This window comes from Physeter macrocephalus, chromosome 20 (assembly GCF_002837175.3).
Source record: "Physeter macrocephalus isolate SW-GA chromosome 20, ASM283717v5, whole genome shotgun sequence".
In the NCBI taxonomy this organism is placed as follows: domain Eukaryota; kingdom Metazoa; phylum Chordata; class Mammalia; order Artiodactyla; family Physeteridae; genus Physeter; species Physeter macrocephalus.
Genome location: NC_041233.1, coordinates 89,927,313 through 89,946,556, shown reverse-complemented (window position 1 = coordinate 89,946,556; position 19,244 = coordinate 89,927,313). Strand labels below are relative to the sequence as shown.

The 19,244-nt window shown below is 45.2% G+C and overlaps 2 protein-coding genes across 5 annotated transcripts in view; both read left to right on the top strand.

The window, feature by feature from the left end:
- Positions 1-12,512, top strand: part of PLEKHA2 (pleckstrin homology domain containing A2) — a 55,970-nt gene extending 43,458 nt beyond the window's left edge. For 3 of the 4 annotated variants that reach the window (XM_024131432.2, XM_007127444.4, XM_055080949.1), the window contains exons 10-12: positions 450-513; positions 8,144-8,221; positions 8,660-9,419. In XM_024131432.2, coding sequence (XP_023987200.1) covers positions 450-513; positions 8,144-8,221; positions 8,660-9,022 — 505 coding nt within the window. In that variant the 3' untranslated portion in view covers positions 9,023-9,419. Of the gene's footprint in view, positions 1-449; positions 514-8,143; positions 8,222-8,659 lie in introns of all 4 variants that reach the window. The other variant, XM_055080950.1, reaches the window with a different exon arrangement.
- Positions 9,589-19,244, top strand: part of HTRA4 (HtrA serine peptidase 4) — a 20,755-nt gene continuing 11,099 nt past the window's right edge. Inside the window, 9 exon segments of the mRNA XM_024131376.3 lie at positions 9,589-9,682; positions 12,580-12,896; positions 12,899-13,163; positions 13,566-13,665; positions 14,395-14,599; positions 15,415-15,541; positions 15,544-15,608; positions 16,038-16,049; positions 16,051-16,071. Coding sequence (XP_023987144.1) covers positions 9,589-9,682; positions 12,580-12,896; positions 12,899-13,163; positions 13,566-13,665; positions 14,395-14,599; positions 15,415-15,541; positions 15,544-15,608; positions 16,038-16,049; positions 16,051-16,071 — 1,206 coding nt within the window.

Sequence of the window (19,244 nt, the reverse complement as noted above, 5' to 3'; positions counted from 1 at the left end):
CATAGAACAGTGTGTGCTTGTGTATATATATATAAAACCAATAAAATTTTCATCTACTTGACCCTCAAATAAAAACACTTGAAACAGTACTTCTCACCAAGCACTGTATCAGTACATCTGAGCCCCTAAAGGAACACACAGTCGTAGACGGTGTGGGGTGTGGTGCATTGAGGCAAGAGGTTTTGGAGGCCGAGGAGCTTTGTCCTGTTAGAACTGGTGGTGGTGTGTATTGGGGAGGGGGCTCCACGGGGATGGTTAAACCACTTGAGACCCTCCAGGAAGTGAAGCTAGAGGAAGCCCTGTAATGCCCTCTGAGGTAGGGCAGCAGGAGGAATGGCCTGTGAACCCCCTTTTTAGGGTAGGGGGCACGGGTACCTGCCTCAGGGTGAATCAAGTCCTCAACGGGTGACCAGCATGCCTGGTAACTTTCTATCTCTTTCTCTGTCTAGCGATCTGCTGATGAGGGACAACCTGTTTGAAATAATAACCAGCTCCAGGACCTTCTACGTGCAGGTAAAAAGCTCGCTGCCAGAAGACGCTGACGTTCCTTCTCTGTGGATGGTGTACTTGTAGGCCTGCCTTTCCCTTTGCTTTCTCTTTCATTTTGTTCGAAGTTTCTAGGTGGTAAATTTAGCCCCCGATAGTCAGTCCGAGTCCCATTTTATTCTAAACAGGATGTTTGCCAAAAGCTTCCCAACCGTAAAATAATAAGAACGGGTTGAGCCGCTACACTGGGGAATGGGAGTTTGTGCCAGCTGCTCGTAGCTGCTGGGCGCCAGCTCAGCAGAGAAAAGGAGAACTGGTCAGTGGTTTCACTTCTCCCTTGGAGGGTATTTATAAGCCCCGTCTATGTGTGGACAGCACTGTGTGCGGAAGGACAAAAGCACAGAGGGCCCTGTGCGGGCACCAGGTGCACAGCCAGCTGCACAGAGAAAGCCATTGTTTGGGCTCTGACGGTTCAGCTCTCAGAAGCATCTCCCCTCCACCCACAGCCTTGGGAGTTCTCCCAACTCCTTCTCAAATCATAGGAGCTAGAAAGGCAGATTTCTAGCCTCTAGCATGGCCTAGACTTTCAAGGCCAAGTCCTCACTGCAGCCTGCCTAGCCGTCCACAGAGCGTGCCTTGATTCTTGCAGCATCGCGGTGATGGTGCCCGTCTAGCGCCAAGACTGCCATGGAGTGTGTTGGTTGAAATGTGGGGCTCCCCGACCAAAGCTTCTCAGGGTTCCCCACGCGCTCCCCACTCAACACCCTCCCTTTCGTGAGGTCGACCCTCACCCATTTCGTGAGCAGCAGGTCCCTCTGAGTGGGTCCCCCTGCCTGAGCCCAGCAGACATGCTAGCAGCCTGAGGCATCTGTGCGTTCCGTTCATTTAGACAAGCATCTGGCAAGAGCTGTGGAAAAGTGCTGCTGGGGCCCTAGAGCAGCCTGCACGGCCATTCAGGGACATGTTTGAGCTGTCGGTGCACCAAAAGAGTTTCCACTTCTTGGACTTGACAGATATCGGTAGAGTCTCCTCAGGGTGTCAGGTGTTGCCTCATCCTGGGGACCCCGCGTTCAACAGAGCGGATCCTGAACCCGAGAGGGAGATAGTCAGGTAAACGGGCAGGTAGAACAGTGTGCTGAGGTGGGGAGGGCGTGTTGGAGAGATGAACGCAGGGGAGCTTTCGAGGCAGTGAAACTGTCCTGTGTGATAACTGCAGTGGCAGATGCGTGAAATCGAATTTCACAGCACAGAGCATAAACCTTTAATATATGCAAATTTAAAAAATCATTTAGGAGGTCAGGTGATCCTAGCATGGCATGCAGAATATGACCAAAGAACCTAAATGTGCTACAAGTATGAAACAATCTCACTCATGGGGGTGGGGGAATAAAGCAACAAAAAACAAAACAAGAAAACAGTGTGAGAAGGGCTACCCTTAGACTGAGTAGTGGTTGCCATGGGAACTCCCAAGAAGGGTACCTCCCCGGGTCGCAGGGAGTCAAGGGAGGTTTCTTGAAGGAAGATACACCGAAGCCAAACCCTTGGAGGAAGAGTGGCCCAGGCAGAGGTAACAGCAAACAACAGGGGTTAAAAAAGCTTGGAGGTGAAAGGGGCACAGGTGCTGGGAAGCTGATACGGAGGGCCCGTGGCCTGTGGGCCTTGGTCAGGAGCTTGTATTTTATCCTGGGAGTTAGGCTCCTTGGAGGTTAAGCTAGGGGAGTGACCCAATCAGATCTGCCTCCTAAAAATCCCACTTGGGCAAGTGACCTAAGAGCCTTGTTTTCCTCACCTGTAAAGTGGAGATGAGAGCCCTCAGTCCTGGTCCTGTTGATGGGATGCTGGCGGTGAATGTCCTGTCCGGTGCAGCGAAGGGGACAGGTAAGAAGAGGGTTAGACAGGAGCCAGGGAGAGCAGTTGGAAGGCTGTTGTAATGGTTTCAGTGAGGGATAAAGGAAGCCTGAACTTGGATGGATGGAGAAAAGTGGAAACATTTGAAGCTATTGATGAGTCCTTTCCAGGACTTGAGAGTTGATTGGATGTGGGGTGAAGGGAGCAATTATGCTGGGGTTAAGAGTCTAGAACAGAGCCTTGGACTGGAGATAGTGATTTGGGAAACATGAACGCCAACCAAAAAAAAAAAAAGTTCAGAAGACACTGCATCATTGGCACGAGGGTGTCTGCACATTGACCAGAATCTTATCATCATTTCTGTCCTACTTTGCCATCTGCTCCCACGTTTCTAGGATAAAAGAACACTCACATCCCCCTGAATAAATAAAACAGCAAATGGACAAATCTGTGTATAGCACCAAAACTCAGCATAGAGGGTTGGAGAAGAGTAGAGATTAAAACTCTTTAAGAATATGTATTTATTCATTTAAAACCAACAGCTATAAACTCGTTTATGTTAACACAAGTAACATTTAATCAAAAATAACGCTTTCTAAAACACAAAAGCAACAGGAGTAACATTTTTTTAAAATATATTTTTGTAAATCTCTTTAATGGCTGGTTTATTAGAGGACAGCAGGATTCTCATATCTGCTTCTGCACTCAGTCTGTGGCCATATGTTGTTCTGATGGAAGAGTATGAAGAAAATCTGGCCCCGCAGAGACATGTATTTGGAATAAAGGGATATTTTAATAGCTCTTTCAGATAATTGTGGATCTTCTTTGATTCTACACCGAAACTTGACAAATCGTAGTTTCTTAATGTTTAGGTGCTGTGTGGAATCAGAAGCTGATATCAATAAGCTTTCATACTCTTACATTAAAATCCATTGGTCAGTTTTGCACTTTGAATGGATCATATGTGGCAGGGCTGTATCTAAAGGTGGGATTGGTTCTTGGGGAGAGGTAGGGGTTATTAGCTTGTTGGAAAGGGAGGGCTGCAGAGGTTGGGAATAAGATTAAGAAGGAGATGCCTAAAGCTTTTGGACAGCTGCAATGGAAGTAACCAGAGGTACATACGAGAAGCCTTTTGTCGATGGCCCGTTAGAACTCAGTGCTTGAAACCATTGCAAATATTATGATACCGGTCTCATACCACATAATCAAAGCTCATCGGACTGCAATAAAACCACAGACTGCAGTGACTCGTTTAATACCCTTTGTTCCTCTCACCTCAAAAACTGCCCTCAAGGACAGAAACCCTACTTTTCCTTTTGAACCAAGCACCAGAAACATGTACACACTTAAGCAGACCAGGAAGAGACGAAGGTATAAGCTTGCCACTTCCCTTCTTGTTCTATTGAGTTTCAAGGCTTTTTTTTTAGTCTCTTAGTAATTCACCACAGGGTGGGTGGATTTCAGCTCTGTGTTTTACTCCTTCATGGAGCTACCTTTGTGATGTGGTTTTAAGATATTTTTGAGTTTTTGATGAAAGCTAAGCACAGGCTTTCCATAGAAGATGGATATACACATACACTGTAATTTTTGCATATAATTTTTGAGGTTTCACTTAATTTCTGTTGCCAGTGGAGTCCAGTTCTTAAAACTACTAATAGAGATTTAAACTGTGATCTCAGTAACGTAATATCCTATTTCTTCTCACGTGGGATCAGTATCTGCTTTTCTCTTTGAATAATATATATATTTTTTAAAATAAATTTATTTTATTTATTTATTTATTTTTGGCCGCGTTTGGTGTTCGTTGCTGCGCACGGGCTTTCTCTAGTTGCGGCGAGCGGGGGCTACTCTTCATTGCAGTGCGTGGGCTACTCTTCATTGCAGTGCGTGGGCTTCTCATTCTGGTGGCTTCTCGTTGCGGAACATGGTCTCTAGGCGTTCAGGCTTCAGTAGTTGTGGCACGTGGGCTCAGTAGTTGTGGCTCGAGGGCTCTGGAGAGCAGGCTCAGTAGTTGTGGTGCAGGGGCTTAGTTGCTCTGTCGCATGTGGGATCTTCCCAGACCAGGGCTCGGACCCGTGTCCCTTGCATTGGCAGGTGGATTCTTAACCACTGCGCCACCAGGGAAGCCCCTTGAATAATGTTTTAAACATTAGTGAACATTCAAATAATGTTTACTACTGTTTATTATCCTCATGGCTGGGTTCACTACCTAGGTTATCTGACAGAAAAATGTCCTTAATCGGAATTAGAGCATTAGGGGAAGAAATGTAATTAGCAAACAATTTCCGTCTCAAATACTAAATGTTTTAAGAAAGAGATTTAATTGTTTTTCCCATCATATTAGCAAAGATTTTTTAAAAATTGTAATATTTAAAACAAAAAAAAATTAAAAAATAAAAGGGAATTCCCTGGCAGTCCAGTGGTTAGGACTCCATGCTTTCACTGCTGTGGGCCCAGGTTCTATCCCTGGTTGGTGAACTAAGATCCTGCAAGCCGCTCATTGTGGCCAAAAAATTAAAAAAAGTTTTTTAAGTGTAATATTTAATTCTGACAAGGGTGCATGTAATATACATACATATATATATATGTTTAAATGAAATCTATATTATTGACTAGAAATCACTCTGGCCATATATAAGAAGAGCTTAAAAGCATGGATACTCTGGGACTTTCCCGGCGGTCCAGTGGTTAAGACTCTGCACTTCCACTGCAGGGGGCGTGGGTTCGATCCCGGGAATTAAGATCCCACATGCCATGTGGTGTGGGCTTCCCCCCACCACCACCGCCACCAAAAAAGGCATGCATACTCTTTAGCAACTTCCCTGGGAGCTGAAGAATCTTAAGTATGAAAAAAGCTTTATACACAAAGATGTGAATAGCAGTATTGTTTATATTAGAGAATTGGAAATGATCTGAATGAATTTTAGAGGATCTGGATTCTTGTGTTTGAGTTTCCAGCTGTTAAGTCAGGTGATTCCCAGTGTTCTCTGATTCAGGATTCCTTGCTAAGTGGAGCTGGGGTGAGCACACCTAGGCTGGTTGAGTGAGTGCTCCGAGAGAAGGAGTGAGTGTTTGTTGACTGTCTCAAAGGACAGTCAGATAGGTGGTCTGTGGCTTGTGGGTGGGGCGTTTTTTGCTAGGGTGATAAAAGGACTCAAAGTAGCTTAAAAAGCCCTGGAAACTGACTCTTGGACTGTCATCATGGGGGTCTTGCAATCTGTTTAATGAAAATGTTCCATTTCCTGTGTGATGAGGGAGACGTTTGTCTCTCCCTTAGCTCCCATCCCCATCTTTCCCTCTGTCTTCTCGCATTTCCCCACCAAATCAACTTCTGTTCCCCTGGAAGGAAAATCTGTAAGAAATGCTTTTCTGCTGATGGACAATTTAATTTCCACCGTCTCATTCCAATTCAAAATAGCCTTTCTTCTCCCCCAAATATGTTATCTTATTTGGTTTTTTTTTTTTTTTACAGAGTTCCCTTTAATTATCTTTTGCTCATATTATTTTAATTTACTTGAAAATAATTTACATGCAGAGGCTCTTTCCATATTGACTTGATAAATGCCCCCTGCCCAGAGTTGCAACTTGCTGTCTTCTACATTACTTTTTGTTTCCAGGGTCATCTCTATAATGTAATTGACTAGTGAAGTAATTAAGAATTTGAATATGACTTTCTACATAAATTAAGAAGCATGCTGTAATATTATTCTGCTTACAGTTGAAAACTTTTTTAATTAGCAAAGTATTCTTTTGAAACTGAGTTTGGAAAATGCAATGTATAATTGGTCACTTTATCCAGAGAAAAGCAATACAACTAAGGTGAATTGAGATATAATACAGTTTAACTTTAAATTTCCTAACTGTAGAAATAGACATTAGCATTTATGGATAATGTTATTTATAATAGAAATAATTATTAATATCTTTTCAAACAACCCAAGGAATCTGAGAGACTTCAAGAAATATAGACATGTGTACAGAAATCCTTAAGAAGGCTGAAAAGAATACAATAGAAAACAGGTAGGCAGTGAAGACCTGGTCACCCTCCCGTCTGTAAGCCATTTTATGGGGCTGATAAACAAGCATATTAAGAAAAAGTATGTTATCTTATTTGATCCCAACAATTTGATCCTTTAGGTAAGATTTATCTGCAGTTTGAGTATGAAGAAAATGAAATTTAAAAGTTGTAGGGAGAAGGCAGCAAACATATTTATAATATTGGAATTTAAGGCTTCATCTGTGCCCCTCATATAATAATAACAACAGCAACAATAATGACTAATATGAAGCCCTTTCTGTGTATCAGGCACTTTCAAACTGCTTTACCTAAATGAGTTCATTTAATTTTTCCCAATAGTTCTACTTGTGGAACAGGTTAGCTAGCCCTGCTATCAGTAAAATACCTTCTGGAAGAATCTTGGAGACCGTGTCCTGGTTATCTTTTTAGACTAGGGATGGATTTCTCTTTCTGGGAAACCACCAGGTTGTCAAGTAAATGGGAAAAGAAAAGTCCAGGGAAGAGAGAGGGCAGGTGAATTTGCAGCTATGGTGCGTGAGAGGGGTCTTCTCCAGGGGCACCTTTGCTGCCTCTGTTTGGCCCAGCGTGCCAGGGTGTGAAACTGTTCCCCTTGTAAGTGTACTGCACACACCTAACCAGGGAGGGTTGGTTTGGGGACAGGATGGGGTAAGCATGCAAATGTGAGGGTTTTATAAAGACTGGTCATGTATTACCTTGATATAATGCAAAGAGAAAGAATCATTCTAGGGATGGGGAGAGTGAGGGGTATATGTGGAGAATTTTGCAGGCCAGCGTGTGTGGTGTTTGCATTCATGTATGCATGGGCATGCAAATGCACGCTGGTAATTTTGGGTGGCTCTGGCTCTATCAGGGGAAGGCGCAGGGCGACAGAGAGAGGTTAACTAATAAAACGTTTCTGCAGGTCAAGGCTTAATTCAGTCTTGGTCCCATCTGTGTGCCTGGTACCTGATGTCACGTGTCACCCTGAGTAAGGCCTCAGTAAATGTTTGCCAGGTTCACTTGGATTCAACTCCTGTAAAGCTGGAAAGCACTGAGAATTCCCAGAGCTGTACCTACTGTGGCTTAGCTTCTGATTTTCCTCTTTCTTCACAGAGCCGCTGCTGCCCCCTTCTGGGGTTGCTCGGTATTTCTGGGGGAAGAACTTTTTAAGGCCTCGGCTGTGCCTTCCCTACATGTTGGTGAGCTTGGTGCTGCAAGTCTAGCAACTCTTGAGGCCTGGATGGGACTCAGGACAGACCCAGATCACTTGTGCTTTGAGAGAAGCCCTATTCCTGGAGAAACCCCCTGTCTGGGAGGATTTGCAGAGGATTTGGTTTTAATGGGACTGGAGCTGAAAGTGGGATCATTTGTTGGGATGGCTGTGGTAGAAGGATGACTGCATTGGGTGTCAGGAGAACTGGACTAGACCAGCCCTAAACCTTGGGCTCTTGCTTTCTGGGCTTTATTTTCCTTTTCTGTAAAACAGGGGTGAGGCCAGGCCGATTGTGTTCCAGAGCGGGTGAAGGACTTCAGTAGGGATGGGCCTCTAAGCTCTTCCTCTGTCATGACCTCTGCCCCACTTTGAGCCCTTTTATTTATGGGGTGACAAATATGATTTTGCTGGGGAAAAAAATGTCCTCAGAAGTCTGAAAGCCACTGGCCTGGATGGTCTCTGAGATCCCTTCCAGCTCTAATGGTGTGATTTTTATGAACTTAGAATCGAGTCACAGGCGTGAAAGCTGAAATCACAGCGCCAGACGTGTCTCTGTAAGTGTGGTGGGTGTTTTGCAGGCAGACAGTCCGGAAGACATGCACAGCTGGATTAAGGAGATCGGGGCAGCTGTCCAGGCCCTCAAGTGCCACCCCAGAGTAAGTCACTTTCTTCCTTTTCACAGTCACTGTCAACCTCGTGATGAGTTGTCCCGAGTGGGTGGGTTTTATTTGGTGATGTAGGGAAGCAGCCCGGTGCCCAGATGCAGCTGAAGCCCCGGGCTGTCTTGCCTTGTTTTTCTCTTTTGACTGGTTTGGGTACAAATTTTTATTTTTTGTTTTTTTCAGTAGTTGGAGGAGGTGAGGTAGGGTTGGGTAGAGAACCAGAGCTTCTGATGTGTCCTGCGCATCTCCCTGCCAAGCAGACCTTGACACTTGTGGGGTGAATGCTGCTGGCCATATTTAATTTCTGTAGACGCGTGTCTCTGGGCCTGTGAGGGTGGTGATCCTGGAGGGGGTCCTCTTCTGGGGACCTTGGGATAAACATTGTCAGGAAAACTCTTACTTTCCTTTTTTTCCCGCCTTTTATTTTTGTAGGAAATGTCCTTTTCTCGATCCATTTCTTTGACCCGCTCTGGAAGCTCCAGCCTCTCAGGGGGGCCCAACTCTGTCTTGTGCAGAGGGCGGCCACCTCTGGAGGAGAGAAGGGCCCTCTGCAAAGCCCCCTCCGTGGCTTCCTCCTGGCAGCCCTGGACACCTGTCCCCCAGGCTGGGGAAAAGCTGCTGCCCACTGAAGAGACTCCTGAGGACTCTTTGTTCATGCCTCGACTTGGGGAGAGCAGTACTTCTGGGGTGCTGCCCAGCTCCCGGATAAGGCACAGATCGGAGCCCCAGCACCCCAAGGAGAAGCCATTTGTGTTCAACCTCGATGATGAAAACATACGGACCTCTGATGTGTGATGAGGCACAGAGCCCAGGAGGGAGGGGGAGGACTCAGATGTCCAAGGGGCCGTGACTCAGTTTCTCCACCTGCTGGAGGACAGTCAGAGGCCTTCCTGGCACTGACATCCCTGTGGAGCTCTCTGGGGGCAGGGGAGCATCCAGCTGGTTTCTTTTTGTTTTTGTTTTTGTTTTTAAATCAATGCAGTGTTTTTTGACTCTTCCATGGTCCACCTGGTGAGAGGAGTTTGGAAGTCCAATTTCATCCCTAACCAAGTTTTAGTTCCTTGTCCTTGTCTTACTAGTTTTTTCCCTTTGTTTTCAGGCCGGGCACAGAACCTGGAGGCCAGTCATCTGGTTTTATCCTATTCCTGTTCATTGGCTGAAGTTTGACTGTGAAGTAGGAGGGAGGGAACTAACCCAGCTGAAACTGGGGGAAGTGGTGGGGGACACCCAGGCTCCAGCTTGGCCGGGATACATTCTGAGGGGAGGTGTTAAAATCTGGGGCCCTGAATGTCGACCAGGGCAGATTTCCCCCTCCTCCAGGGGACCTCCATAGGGGAAAAAATAGGGACCTCTTGGAAGGAATGGGAGAATGCACTCCCAACCCCAGTGCATCAGCCAGTTTTGGGAATTACTCTGTTCTCTTTGAGATGTTCTTTGACCCCAAATACTGTCACTGTGAGAGACAGACCTGCCCACCCTGTTGCTGTGTCAGACCCTTAGGATGGGTTTATCAGTGTTCAGTGCTGAGAACAGAACAGACATTGCCCTTGATATGGCGTTGCTTGGAATGTGTGGAGGGTTGATGAGTGTATGATAATTCACTTGTGTGATACATCAAATCTGTATTTTAGAGTTTGAGAGTTGCTTTAAAGCAGGTGCCGGGAAGAGATGGAGTTTAGTTCACCCAGCTAAAAATTTTTGATCCATGTTTTTCAGACAGAAGAAGAGGTCTCTTTTCGCAAAGACATATTATCTTGGGTCCTTGCCTCTCAGCTCTTCTTTCATGGGCCGATAGTAGTCTAATTTTAAGTGCTGTATATTGTATACCTTGGCAGATTTGCTTTCTTTCTGTTCTTTGTGTTGCCCTTTGGATGATGCCTCGTGTCTGCACTTGCATGATGAAATCTTGTCATCTGACAAGGTTCTACGTACTTAACAGTGAGAAGATAACAAAGATAATCTTGAGAGATATTTATATCTTTAATAAATTAGAAACTGTGCAGAGAAACATTGATTTAGAGCCTATGCATTGCTGGTTAGAGATTTCCCAGGTAGAAGAGCATAGATTGTATTTCCCATCCCGTATTTTAGGATGTACCTTCTTCCATTTGACAAGAGATCCTACTTCCAGGGTCCCTGGGAGAAATTATCTGTCCAGCTTATGTGATGAACTGCTACCAAGGTTCCCTAAAGGGAGGGAGCTTAACTCAGTTCTATCTAGAACTCCTTATCAGCTAGATCAGTTAATTTTGTCTTTAAATTAAGAATTAACGAGTAGAGGAGGAGACTGTGATCAGAAAATCCTTAGTGGCTTGAGGGAAATCTTCTGTTTGTTTCGGGCAGTGTAGTTTCCTTGAAGTCTGTGTCAGGTTGAGAACTCTTCTTGACCGTACTGCTTTGGAGATAACTTTCACTTAAATTGTTTGTCCTAGTGGTCCTGGTATAAAAAAGGAAATCTACTCTAGATTTCTCTCTCTCTCTCTCTCTCTTTTTTTTTTTTTGCTTTTCTGCAGCCTCCTGTATACTTTTGTCCTTAGAAATCCCTGGTTTGGAGATTATTTATTTATGAGTGATCAAGGTGACAACATACTTCAAGTAGCCTGATTTCAAGAAGCCATTCCCAGTTCTTAAAGTTCTTTGTCTCAGGTTTCATCTTCAGATTTTCCTCAAGAAAATTCTTTGGCTAGGTGAAAGAAAGTGCACAGAGATATGGAACTAACAAAGATAAATTAGGAACTTTTGAGATCTCTGTAAACACTCCCAAACTCATGGAAAGATGTCATCTCTTGGTGTTTAAGTTGTGAAAATCTACCCATTTCTTCCTCTTTTAAATAAACTCTCTGCTAGATTACTACTGCGAAATTAATTGGTCATTATGGTAAGCTGATCTGTTTCTTATTCAGTAAGGTTTATTTTGAGAATGTATTAAATTAAACATACTTATAAATCCAGATTGTATTATCATAATAGAGGGGAAACAAGGATTCTAGTTGGCAGATACGTGGGAATTCCAAGTTAGAGCGTTGTTAATGTAGTTCCGACAGCAGATAAATATAATTATCTTCAATGAAGCTTAGAGGCATTCTCATTGCCAAGTCTTATTTCAGAATTCCTTTTGTGTGCATATTTCTTAGCTTCTGGTTAATTTCACATCACACCTTTTAATGTCACTACACATGTGAGCCAAAGCTGGTGCATATACGACCAAAGCGTTTGGTTTCAAATGTGAAAAATGGAACCAAATGGAGAAAACAAGGAGGGGATGCAATATCAATTAGTAGTTAAGTGCATAGGCTTTGGAATAAATCTGTTTGTTTTGTTTTGTTTTTTTTAAAAAAGAGGAACCAAAAAAGGTACTGCATTTTTGTGTGTGTGTGGAATAAAAACTTTCTCTGAGTTGTGCTATTTTCATAAGACTTTTGACGTGGTCTTGACCCACTGTGTGTAACAATTTCACGTGTCTCCCCATAGGTGAACTATTATTGTCCAAGGTTCTTGAAAGTGAAGGAATGGCGTGCTCAGGGTCAGCTGATGGCTGGTGAACGTAGTTTTTGGCCTTTTGCATTCTGTGAGATGACAGTCGCACTAAGGTGTCCATCAGGTAAAACGATCTCAGGTGAAAATTGCAGAGTTACACATCTGTTTCTGAGTAGAATGCTGAGCTCCCATGAGAAAGAGTCCAACTTCATAGTTCACTTGAAGCAGAAGGTGGTTTGTTTTTGTTTTATTTTTTTCCCCCTGACTGTAACTGTGCTCTGATATGGGCTAAAAGGATCCAATAAATAAGTGGCAGATTCAGTAGTTGAGCAGTGGATTTGATATATTTGTTTTCACTGTTAACCAGATAAATAGGCATAAGGAAGTAGCAGAGTTTTGGAAACTGAGTTTCCCAAATCAGTTTTGTTTATAAACTTTGAACTTGTCAGAAATGGACAGATTTATTACATCTTTTCTACCAATGTCACTTTTTTTCCTTACTCCCTTTTTCTCTCTGTTACTGCCTGCAGTAGTGAATTACAGTCACTCATGCTCGGTAGGGTTTGAATAAAGCGAATATTTGGCCAAAAAACGTACTGTTTGACCCCTTCCCCCGCTGCTCCCCAAGGTGTAGCATGATTCTGTGTTTTGAACCAGTATGTTTCAGCTGTGAAATGCACTGACTGTAGGCTGAGCTGAGTGCATGGAAACTTATGCTTCTCATTTTAAGCGATCTCCTACTTGGTATGTAGCAAAAAATAATTTTCTAAAACTGTTTTGTCGCTTGTTTTGTAATAAAAACCATGTGAAATACTGAAATAGGGTGTGTGTTTTCCTAACTCTGATCGTCTGTCCGTGGGTGGGTGAGTTGTCAGTCGGCCCCCGTTCTTGGTGTTCTGAATTTCACGAGGTGGGGAAGGGCCGGGACGCGGGGCGGGGTGGGGAACGGGTGTGTGTGGAGAGGGCTGCCAGGTTCTGCCCCTTAAAGTCGGGGGCTGAAGGAGGCGGCACCCCAGTCCGGAGAAAGCGTTGCTCGTCTGAGAGCAGCTGCGGGTCCAGAGGAGAGTCCTCGGGAAAGTGGGAGGGAAGGAGGAAGGGGGAGGGGGGACGAGACCCCTGCTGCGGCCCGCCGGGGCGCGGAGTCCAGGCCAGGAGGGCCAGGCCCGCGGCTCGCTGCCCGCCGCTGCCCTCCCTGCTCGGCGGGGGACGGCCCCGGGGCTCGACGGCTGCGGGGGCTGCCGCGTCTGCGCCGCGGCCGAGGGCGAGGCCTGCGGCGGGGCGCTCGGCCTGCCGTGCGCCGCTCGCGCCCCGGCTCCTCGCCGGTGGGGGGCGGCCGCGTGCGGCGGCGACGGGCGCACCTACCCCAGCCTGTGCGCGCTCCGCGCCGAGAACCGCGCCGCGCGCCTCCGTGGCGCGCTACGGGCCGTGGCGGTGCGGAAGCGGGACTGTGAAGCCCCAGGTGAGCGGAGGGCTGCGCGCTCTTCGCGCCCTCTTCAGGATCGAGTTCCGTTCGCGCGGTTCTCCCTGCTGCATCGCCAGAGCGATTCAACGCCTCCCAGCTCCCGATTTTCTTCCCTCCTTAGGTGTCCATTTCCCGGTTCCCATGTGATTGCTCCCCAATTTCCTCCCCATAGCTGGTGGCCGCCGTCTTTCAAGTTATTTTCAAATCGGGGTGACAGGTCTGGTCTTATGCGACCGCAGTGAATACACAGTGGGAGACCGAAGAGAGGAGGGGGAGGGAAAGAGGAGAGAGAGGCAGGAGAGAGGCGATGCCTGATGCGGTCAGGCAGCGAGGGTCGTCCCCCCCTCGTCCCCCCCTCCCCCCACCTCCCCGCTCAAAGAATGGAGCATCTCTTTGCAGGGACCAGAAGCCCAGGCTGACTCAGGAGCAAGTACATCTTCATCGCCGCCGTGATGGAGACGGTGGCCCCGTCCGTGGTCCACTTACAGCTGTTCCGCGGGTAAAGGAGATCGGAGGAGGACGTCACCTCCCCGGGCTAACTGTTCCCGAGCGCCTCCCTGCTCCTGGCCCCGCGCAACCACTCTCCCAGCACAATTTAGTTGTAAAAACCACGGTGAGGAAATCAAACGGCTCAAAGAGGTTGCATAGCCTGTTGGTCGTTTAGCCAAAGAGTAGAGTCATAAGGATTCTGACTTCCAAATCTGGGCTACTCCTCTCTCTCAGACAAGTTCAAGGTCAGAGGTAAGAGCCAGAAGGCACCTTGATGGTGATCTTGCCCGGCCCCTTCTTTTGCATGTAAGGAATCCCAAACCCAGAGAGCAAGAGAAACTTGTCCTGTGTCACAAGGCCAGTTAGTAGTGGAACCTAAGCCGGGACCAGACTTCTCTGACTCCCTCCCTGCCTGGGTGCTGGATAATGTGACACTGGGTCCACTTTTGCCACCAGTATTACGATTAGGTTAGTCGTCTTTGAAGCAGAGGGGTGCTGCTTTTCCTGGAAAAGGAGAGCTGGAATCGGCTCTCAGTCCTGTTCCCAAGAGATGGCCAGGACATTGAACACAGAGTCTAATTACATGTGGAGAGAATGAAAACAGGCAGGGAAAAGTAAAATGTCTGAGGAAACTGTGGTGGAAGAATGTTTGACAAATGCCAGGTTCCCATGCTTCCAGACTATGGCGGATGCCCTGATTTGCCCGCCTTCTGCTTATGCTGTTGTCTTGCTGAGACAGGTTGCCTCTCAGCAGTGAGGATATTCCTGCATCCAGTGGCTCTAGGTTCATAGTGTCTGAGGATGGGCTTATTGTTACCAATGCCCATGTCCTCACGAACCAGCAGCGGATCCAGGTGGAGCTCCAGAGTGGGGTCCAGTATGAAGCCACTGTCAAGGACATTGACCATAAATTGGATCTTGCCCTGATTAAAACTGAGCCAAATGTGAGTCTGCGATTCGAGGATTTTCATCAACTTGCTGATATTTTCTTCCCCATCCCATCACATGTCTTTTCTCCCTGGCATATACTTTTTCTTTTTTTTTTTCTAGTTTGCTTTCTTTCTATTCTTCACTCCTCCTTTTGTTTATTTTCTTCCATGCCTGTCTGTATGTAACAATTTTTATTAACTACCCAGCTGTCTTTTTTTCTCCTTCAGTTCCTTCTTCAACAGATGCTGCTTCTGGGAAACTTATTTCTCTGCTTGTCTCAGAACACCGGAAATGACTGTAATGGACTCAAAGCTGCTAAGGAGTGCTTGGAGTTCCTTGCTATACGAAGTGTGGTCTGCACCCCAGCATCATCTGAGAATTTTTTAGAAATACAGAAACTCAGACCCTACCCAGGTCTGCTGATCACTGGGAGATTCATATGCACATTAAGGAGAAGCACTGCTTTGGGTGACCTCCTTTCTGTTCGTGGCTTATTAACTTTGTAAACTTCTGAGCTGGAATGGTGCTAAGTAAATTGCTAATGTCAGTTTATGTTCATCAGTTACTTCACTGGCGGTTTACTTATTGTAATTTCTACAAGCAATAATTTTAGATTTTTAGAGATGATCCCTATCCTCTTAACAAGTGAGAGTTTAGTGGTAGTTGGACTGTAAGGAGGAAGACTCAGGCAGTTGTAGAAACTAGGTGGGTGGGTGATTCTTGCATTATAAATGCCGAAATGGTGGAGACCATGTCATATATGGATTGTATACAAACGCTGATTGATTCCATTTTTAATTTGTCCATCTGGTCCCTCACCCACGTGCAGACTGAACTTCCTGTATTGCTGCTGGGAAAGTCATCTGACCTGCGAGCTGGCGAGTTCGTGGTGGCCTTGGGTAGCCTGTTTTCACTGCAGAACACAGTGACGGCAGGCACTGTCAGCACCACACAGCGAGAGGGCAAGAGCTGGGGCTGAAGGATTCAGGCATGGACTATATCCAGACGGATGCCATAATTAATGTAAGTCACAGGGGTAGGCTGTCCTCAGCCCATAAGATACTGGCCATGCGGTGAGAAGAACACTGCAGGGTGCCTTCTTTTCCCTTTGGCCTTTCGGGGATGTCCAGAGATCAGGTCTATCCTCGTGAGAGGTACGGAATGCCACGCTGTTAGAGGTCAGCCTGTTTGATGTGATAACTGGCATCCACGATATTGGATGGTCTCCTAGGGTCTGTCGCAGAGGTCACTGCTGCCGTAGGGGTGGTGGTCCTCTTGCTGTTGTTCTTTACCTGCACCGACTTCGGAGATGATCATGATGGGGCCCAACTTTGCCTGCCCTGGGGAAACAGGGGCTCACTAGGGCAGACTGTTTTGGGTAAACCTCTTTGGGAACTATATATAGATGACTGGGAGAAAAGTACTGATGGCTTTTTCAAATTCTGTCTTCAGCACGGGAATTCTGGGGGGGCCTCTGGTGAATTTGGTAAGTGACCACTTTCCTTGCTGCTTCACGCTTCTTCTTAACTTTCAAAAACTTGACAAATTTCATGATGCAGACTGGGCTGTTGCTCTTGTGTAGAGATTTGTGGTACGATGCTTTTCTATTATTGCATCTTAAGTAAAGGGCTAGGAAAAATTTAAGATCTACGATGGATTTCTCATCTTGGCATGTGAGCTCCTCCAGCCGAGGGGGTCAGGGTTTCCTTAACACCTACTTACATCTCTTCAGTGTGCTTTCTGCTTTCATTGGGTACTTAACAAAAGTCCTGGGTACTAAACCCAAACTATGTCAAATGACAACTGTACTATGTAATGTATATCCTTGAAGACCCCCTGCTTCTGCGTGTGAAGAACTAAGTCTCATCCCAAAATGCTAATTTAGTATTGACCTGCTTAGAGACGACAAAAAAGCCACAACAACAATCTGTTGCTCTGTCATGTATTTAATTCTTAAATTTTATTCAGCATCCCTAATGGAAATGCCAGGGCTTCTAGTTGCTCAGATACAACAAGAGAGCAGTGCTGTTTGACACATGGCCTGTGATCATGCTCTCTGAGTCCCTTGAGCTGATTGTTTCTGGTTTCTCTTCACATATTACAGTTGCTTGCAGGAGGAGGAACTGTGTGTGATATCACTGAGCGCTTTTTACTCCTAACATTTTTTTTTTCACATCTTCATTGGAGTTTCAATGCTTTACAATGTTGTGTTAGTTTCTGCTGTATAACAAAGTGAATCAGCTATACATATACATATATCCCCATATCCCCTCCCTCTTGCGTCTCCCTCCCACCCGCCCTATCCCACCCCTCTAGGTGGACACAAAGCACCGAGCTGATCTCCCTGTGCTATGCAGCAGCTTCCCACTAGCCATCCATTTTACATTTGATAGTGCATATATGTCAATGCTACTCTCTCACTTAATTCCAGCTTCCCCTTCCCCACCCCCGTGCCCTCAAGTCTGTTCTCTACATCTGCGTCTGTATTCCTGCCCTGCCACTAGGTTCATTAGTACTGCTTTTTAAAATTCCATTTTTTTTGGATTCCATATATACGTGTTAGCATACGGTATTTGTTCTTCTTCTTTCTGACTTACTTCACCTGTATGACAGATTCTAGGTCCATCCACCTCACTACAAATAACTCAGTTTCGTTTCTTCTTATGGCTGAGTAATATTCCATTGTATATATGTGCCACATCTTCTTTATCCAGTCATCTGTTGATGGACATTTAGGTTGCTTCCATGTCCTGGCTATTGTAAATAGAGCTGCAATGAACATTGTGGTACATGTCTCTTTTTGAATTATTGTTTTCTCAGGGTATATGCCCAGTAGTGGGATTGCTGGGTCATATGGTAGTTCTATTTTTAGTTTTTAAAGGAACCTCCATACTGTTCTCCATAGTGGTTGTATCAATTTACATTCCCACCAAAAGTGCAGGAGGGTTCCCTTTTCTCCACACCCTCTCCAGCATTTATTGTTTGTAGATTTTTTTTCTTTTTTTGCGGTATGTGGCCCTCTCCCGTTGCGGAGCACAGGCTTCAGACGCGCAGGCTCAGTGGCCATGGCTCACGGGCCTAGCCGCTCTGCGTCACGTGGGATCTTCCCGGACCGGGGCACGAACCCGTGTCCCTTGCATTGGCAGGTGGACTCTCAACCCCTGCGCCACCAGGGAAGCCCTGTTTGTAGATTTTTTGATGATGGCCATTCTGACCAGTGTGAGGTGATACCTCATTGTAGTTCTTTTTGATTTACATTTCTCTAATGATTAGTGATGTTGAGCCTCTTTTCATGCATTTGTTGGCCATCTGTATGTCTCCTTTGGAGAAATGTCTATTTAGGTCTTCTGCTCATTTTTGGACTGGGTTGTTTGTTTTTGTAATATTGAGCTGCATGAGCTGCTTGTATATTTGGAGATTAATCCTCCGTCAGTTGCTTCATTTGCAAATATTTTCTCCCATTCTGAAGGTTGTCTTTTTGTCTTGTTTATGGTTTCCTTTGCTGTGCAAATTTCATTAGGTCCCATTTGTTTATTTTTGTTTTTATTTCCCTTACTCTAGGATGTGGGTCAAAAAGGATCTTGCAGTGATTTATGTCATAGAGTGTTCTGCCTGTGTTTTCCTCTAAAAGTTTTATAGTGTCTGGCCTTACATTTTCTTTCTGATATTTCGTGGTTAGTGTATAGGAATGCAAGAGATTTCTGTGCATTAATTTTGTATCCTGCAAACTTACCAAATTCAATGATTGGTTCTAGTAGTTTTTTGGTGGCATCTTTAGGATTTTCTATGTTTAGCATCATGTCATCGGCAGACAGTGACAGTTTTACTTCTTCTTTCCCAATTTTTATTCCTTTTATTTCTTTTTCTTCTCTGATTGCTGTGGCTAGGACTTCCAACACTATGCTGAATAACAGTGGTGAGAGTGGGCAACCTTGTCTTGTTCCTGATCTTAAAGGAAATGCTTTCAGTTTTTCACCATTGAGAATGATGTTGGCTGTGGGTTTGTCATATATGGCTTTTATTATATTGAGGTAGGTTCCCTCTATGCCCACTTTCTGGAGAGTTTTTATCATAAATGGGTGTTGAATTTTGTCAAAAGCTTTTTCTGCATCTATTGAGGTGATCATATGGTTTTTATTCTTTAATTTGTTATATGGTGTATCACATTGATTGTTTTGCATATATTGGAGAATCCTTGCATTCTGGGATAAATCCCACTTGATCATGGTGTATGATCCTTTTAATATGCTATTGGATTCTGTTTGCAATATTTTGTTGAGGATTTTTGCATCTATGTTCATCAGTGATATTGGCCTGTAGTTTCCTTTTTTGTGACATCTTTGTCTGGTTTTGGTATCAGGGTGATGGTGACCTTGTAGAATGAGTTGAGGAGTGTTCCTCCGTCTGTTATATTTTCGAAGTGTTTGAGAAGGATAGGTGTTAGCTCTTCTCTAAATGTTTGATAGAGTTTGCCTGTGAAGCCATCTGGTCCTGGGATTTTGTTTGTTGGAAGATTTTTAATCACAGTCTCATTTTCAGTGCTTGTGATTGGTCTGTTTATATTTTCTATTTCTTCCTGGTTCAGTCTCAGAAGGTTGTGCTTTTCTCAGAATTTGTCCATTTCTTCCAGGTTGTCCATTTCATTGGCATATAGTTGCT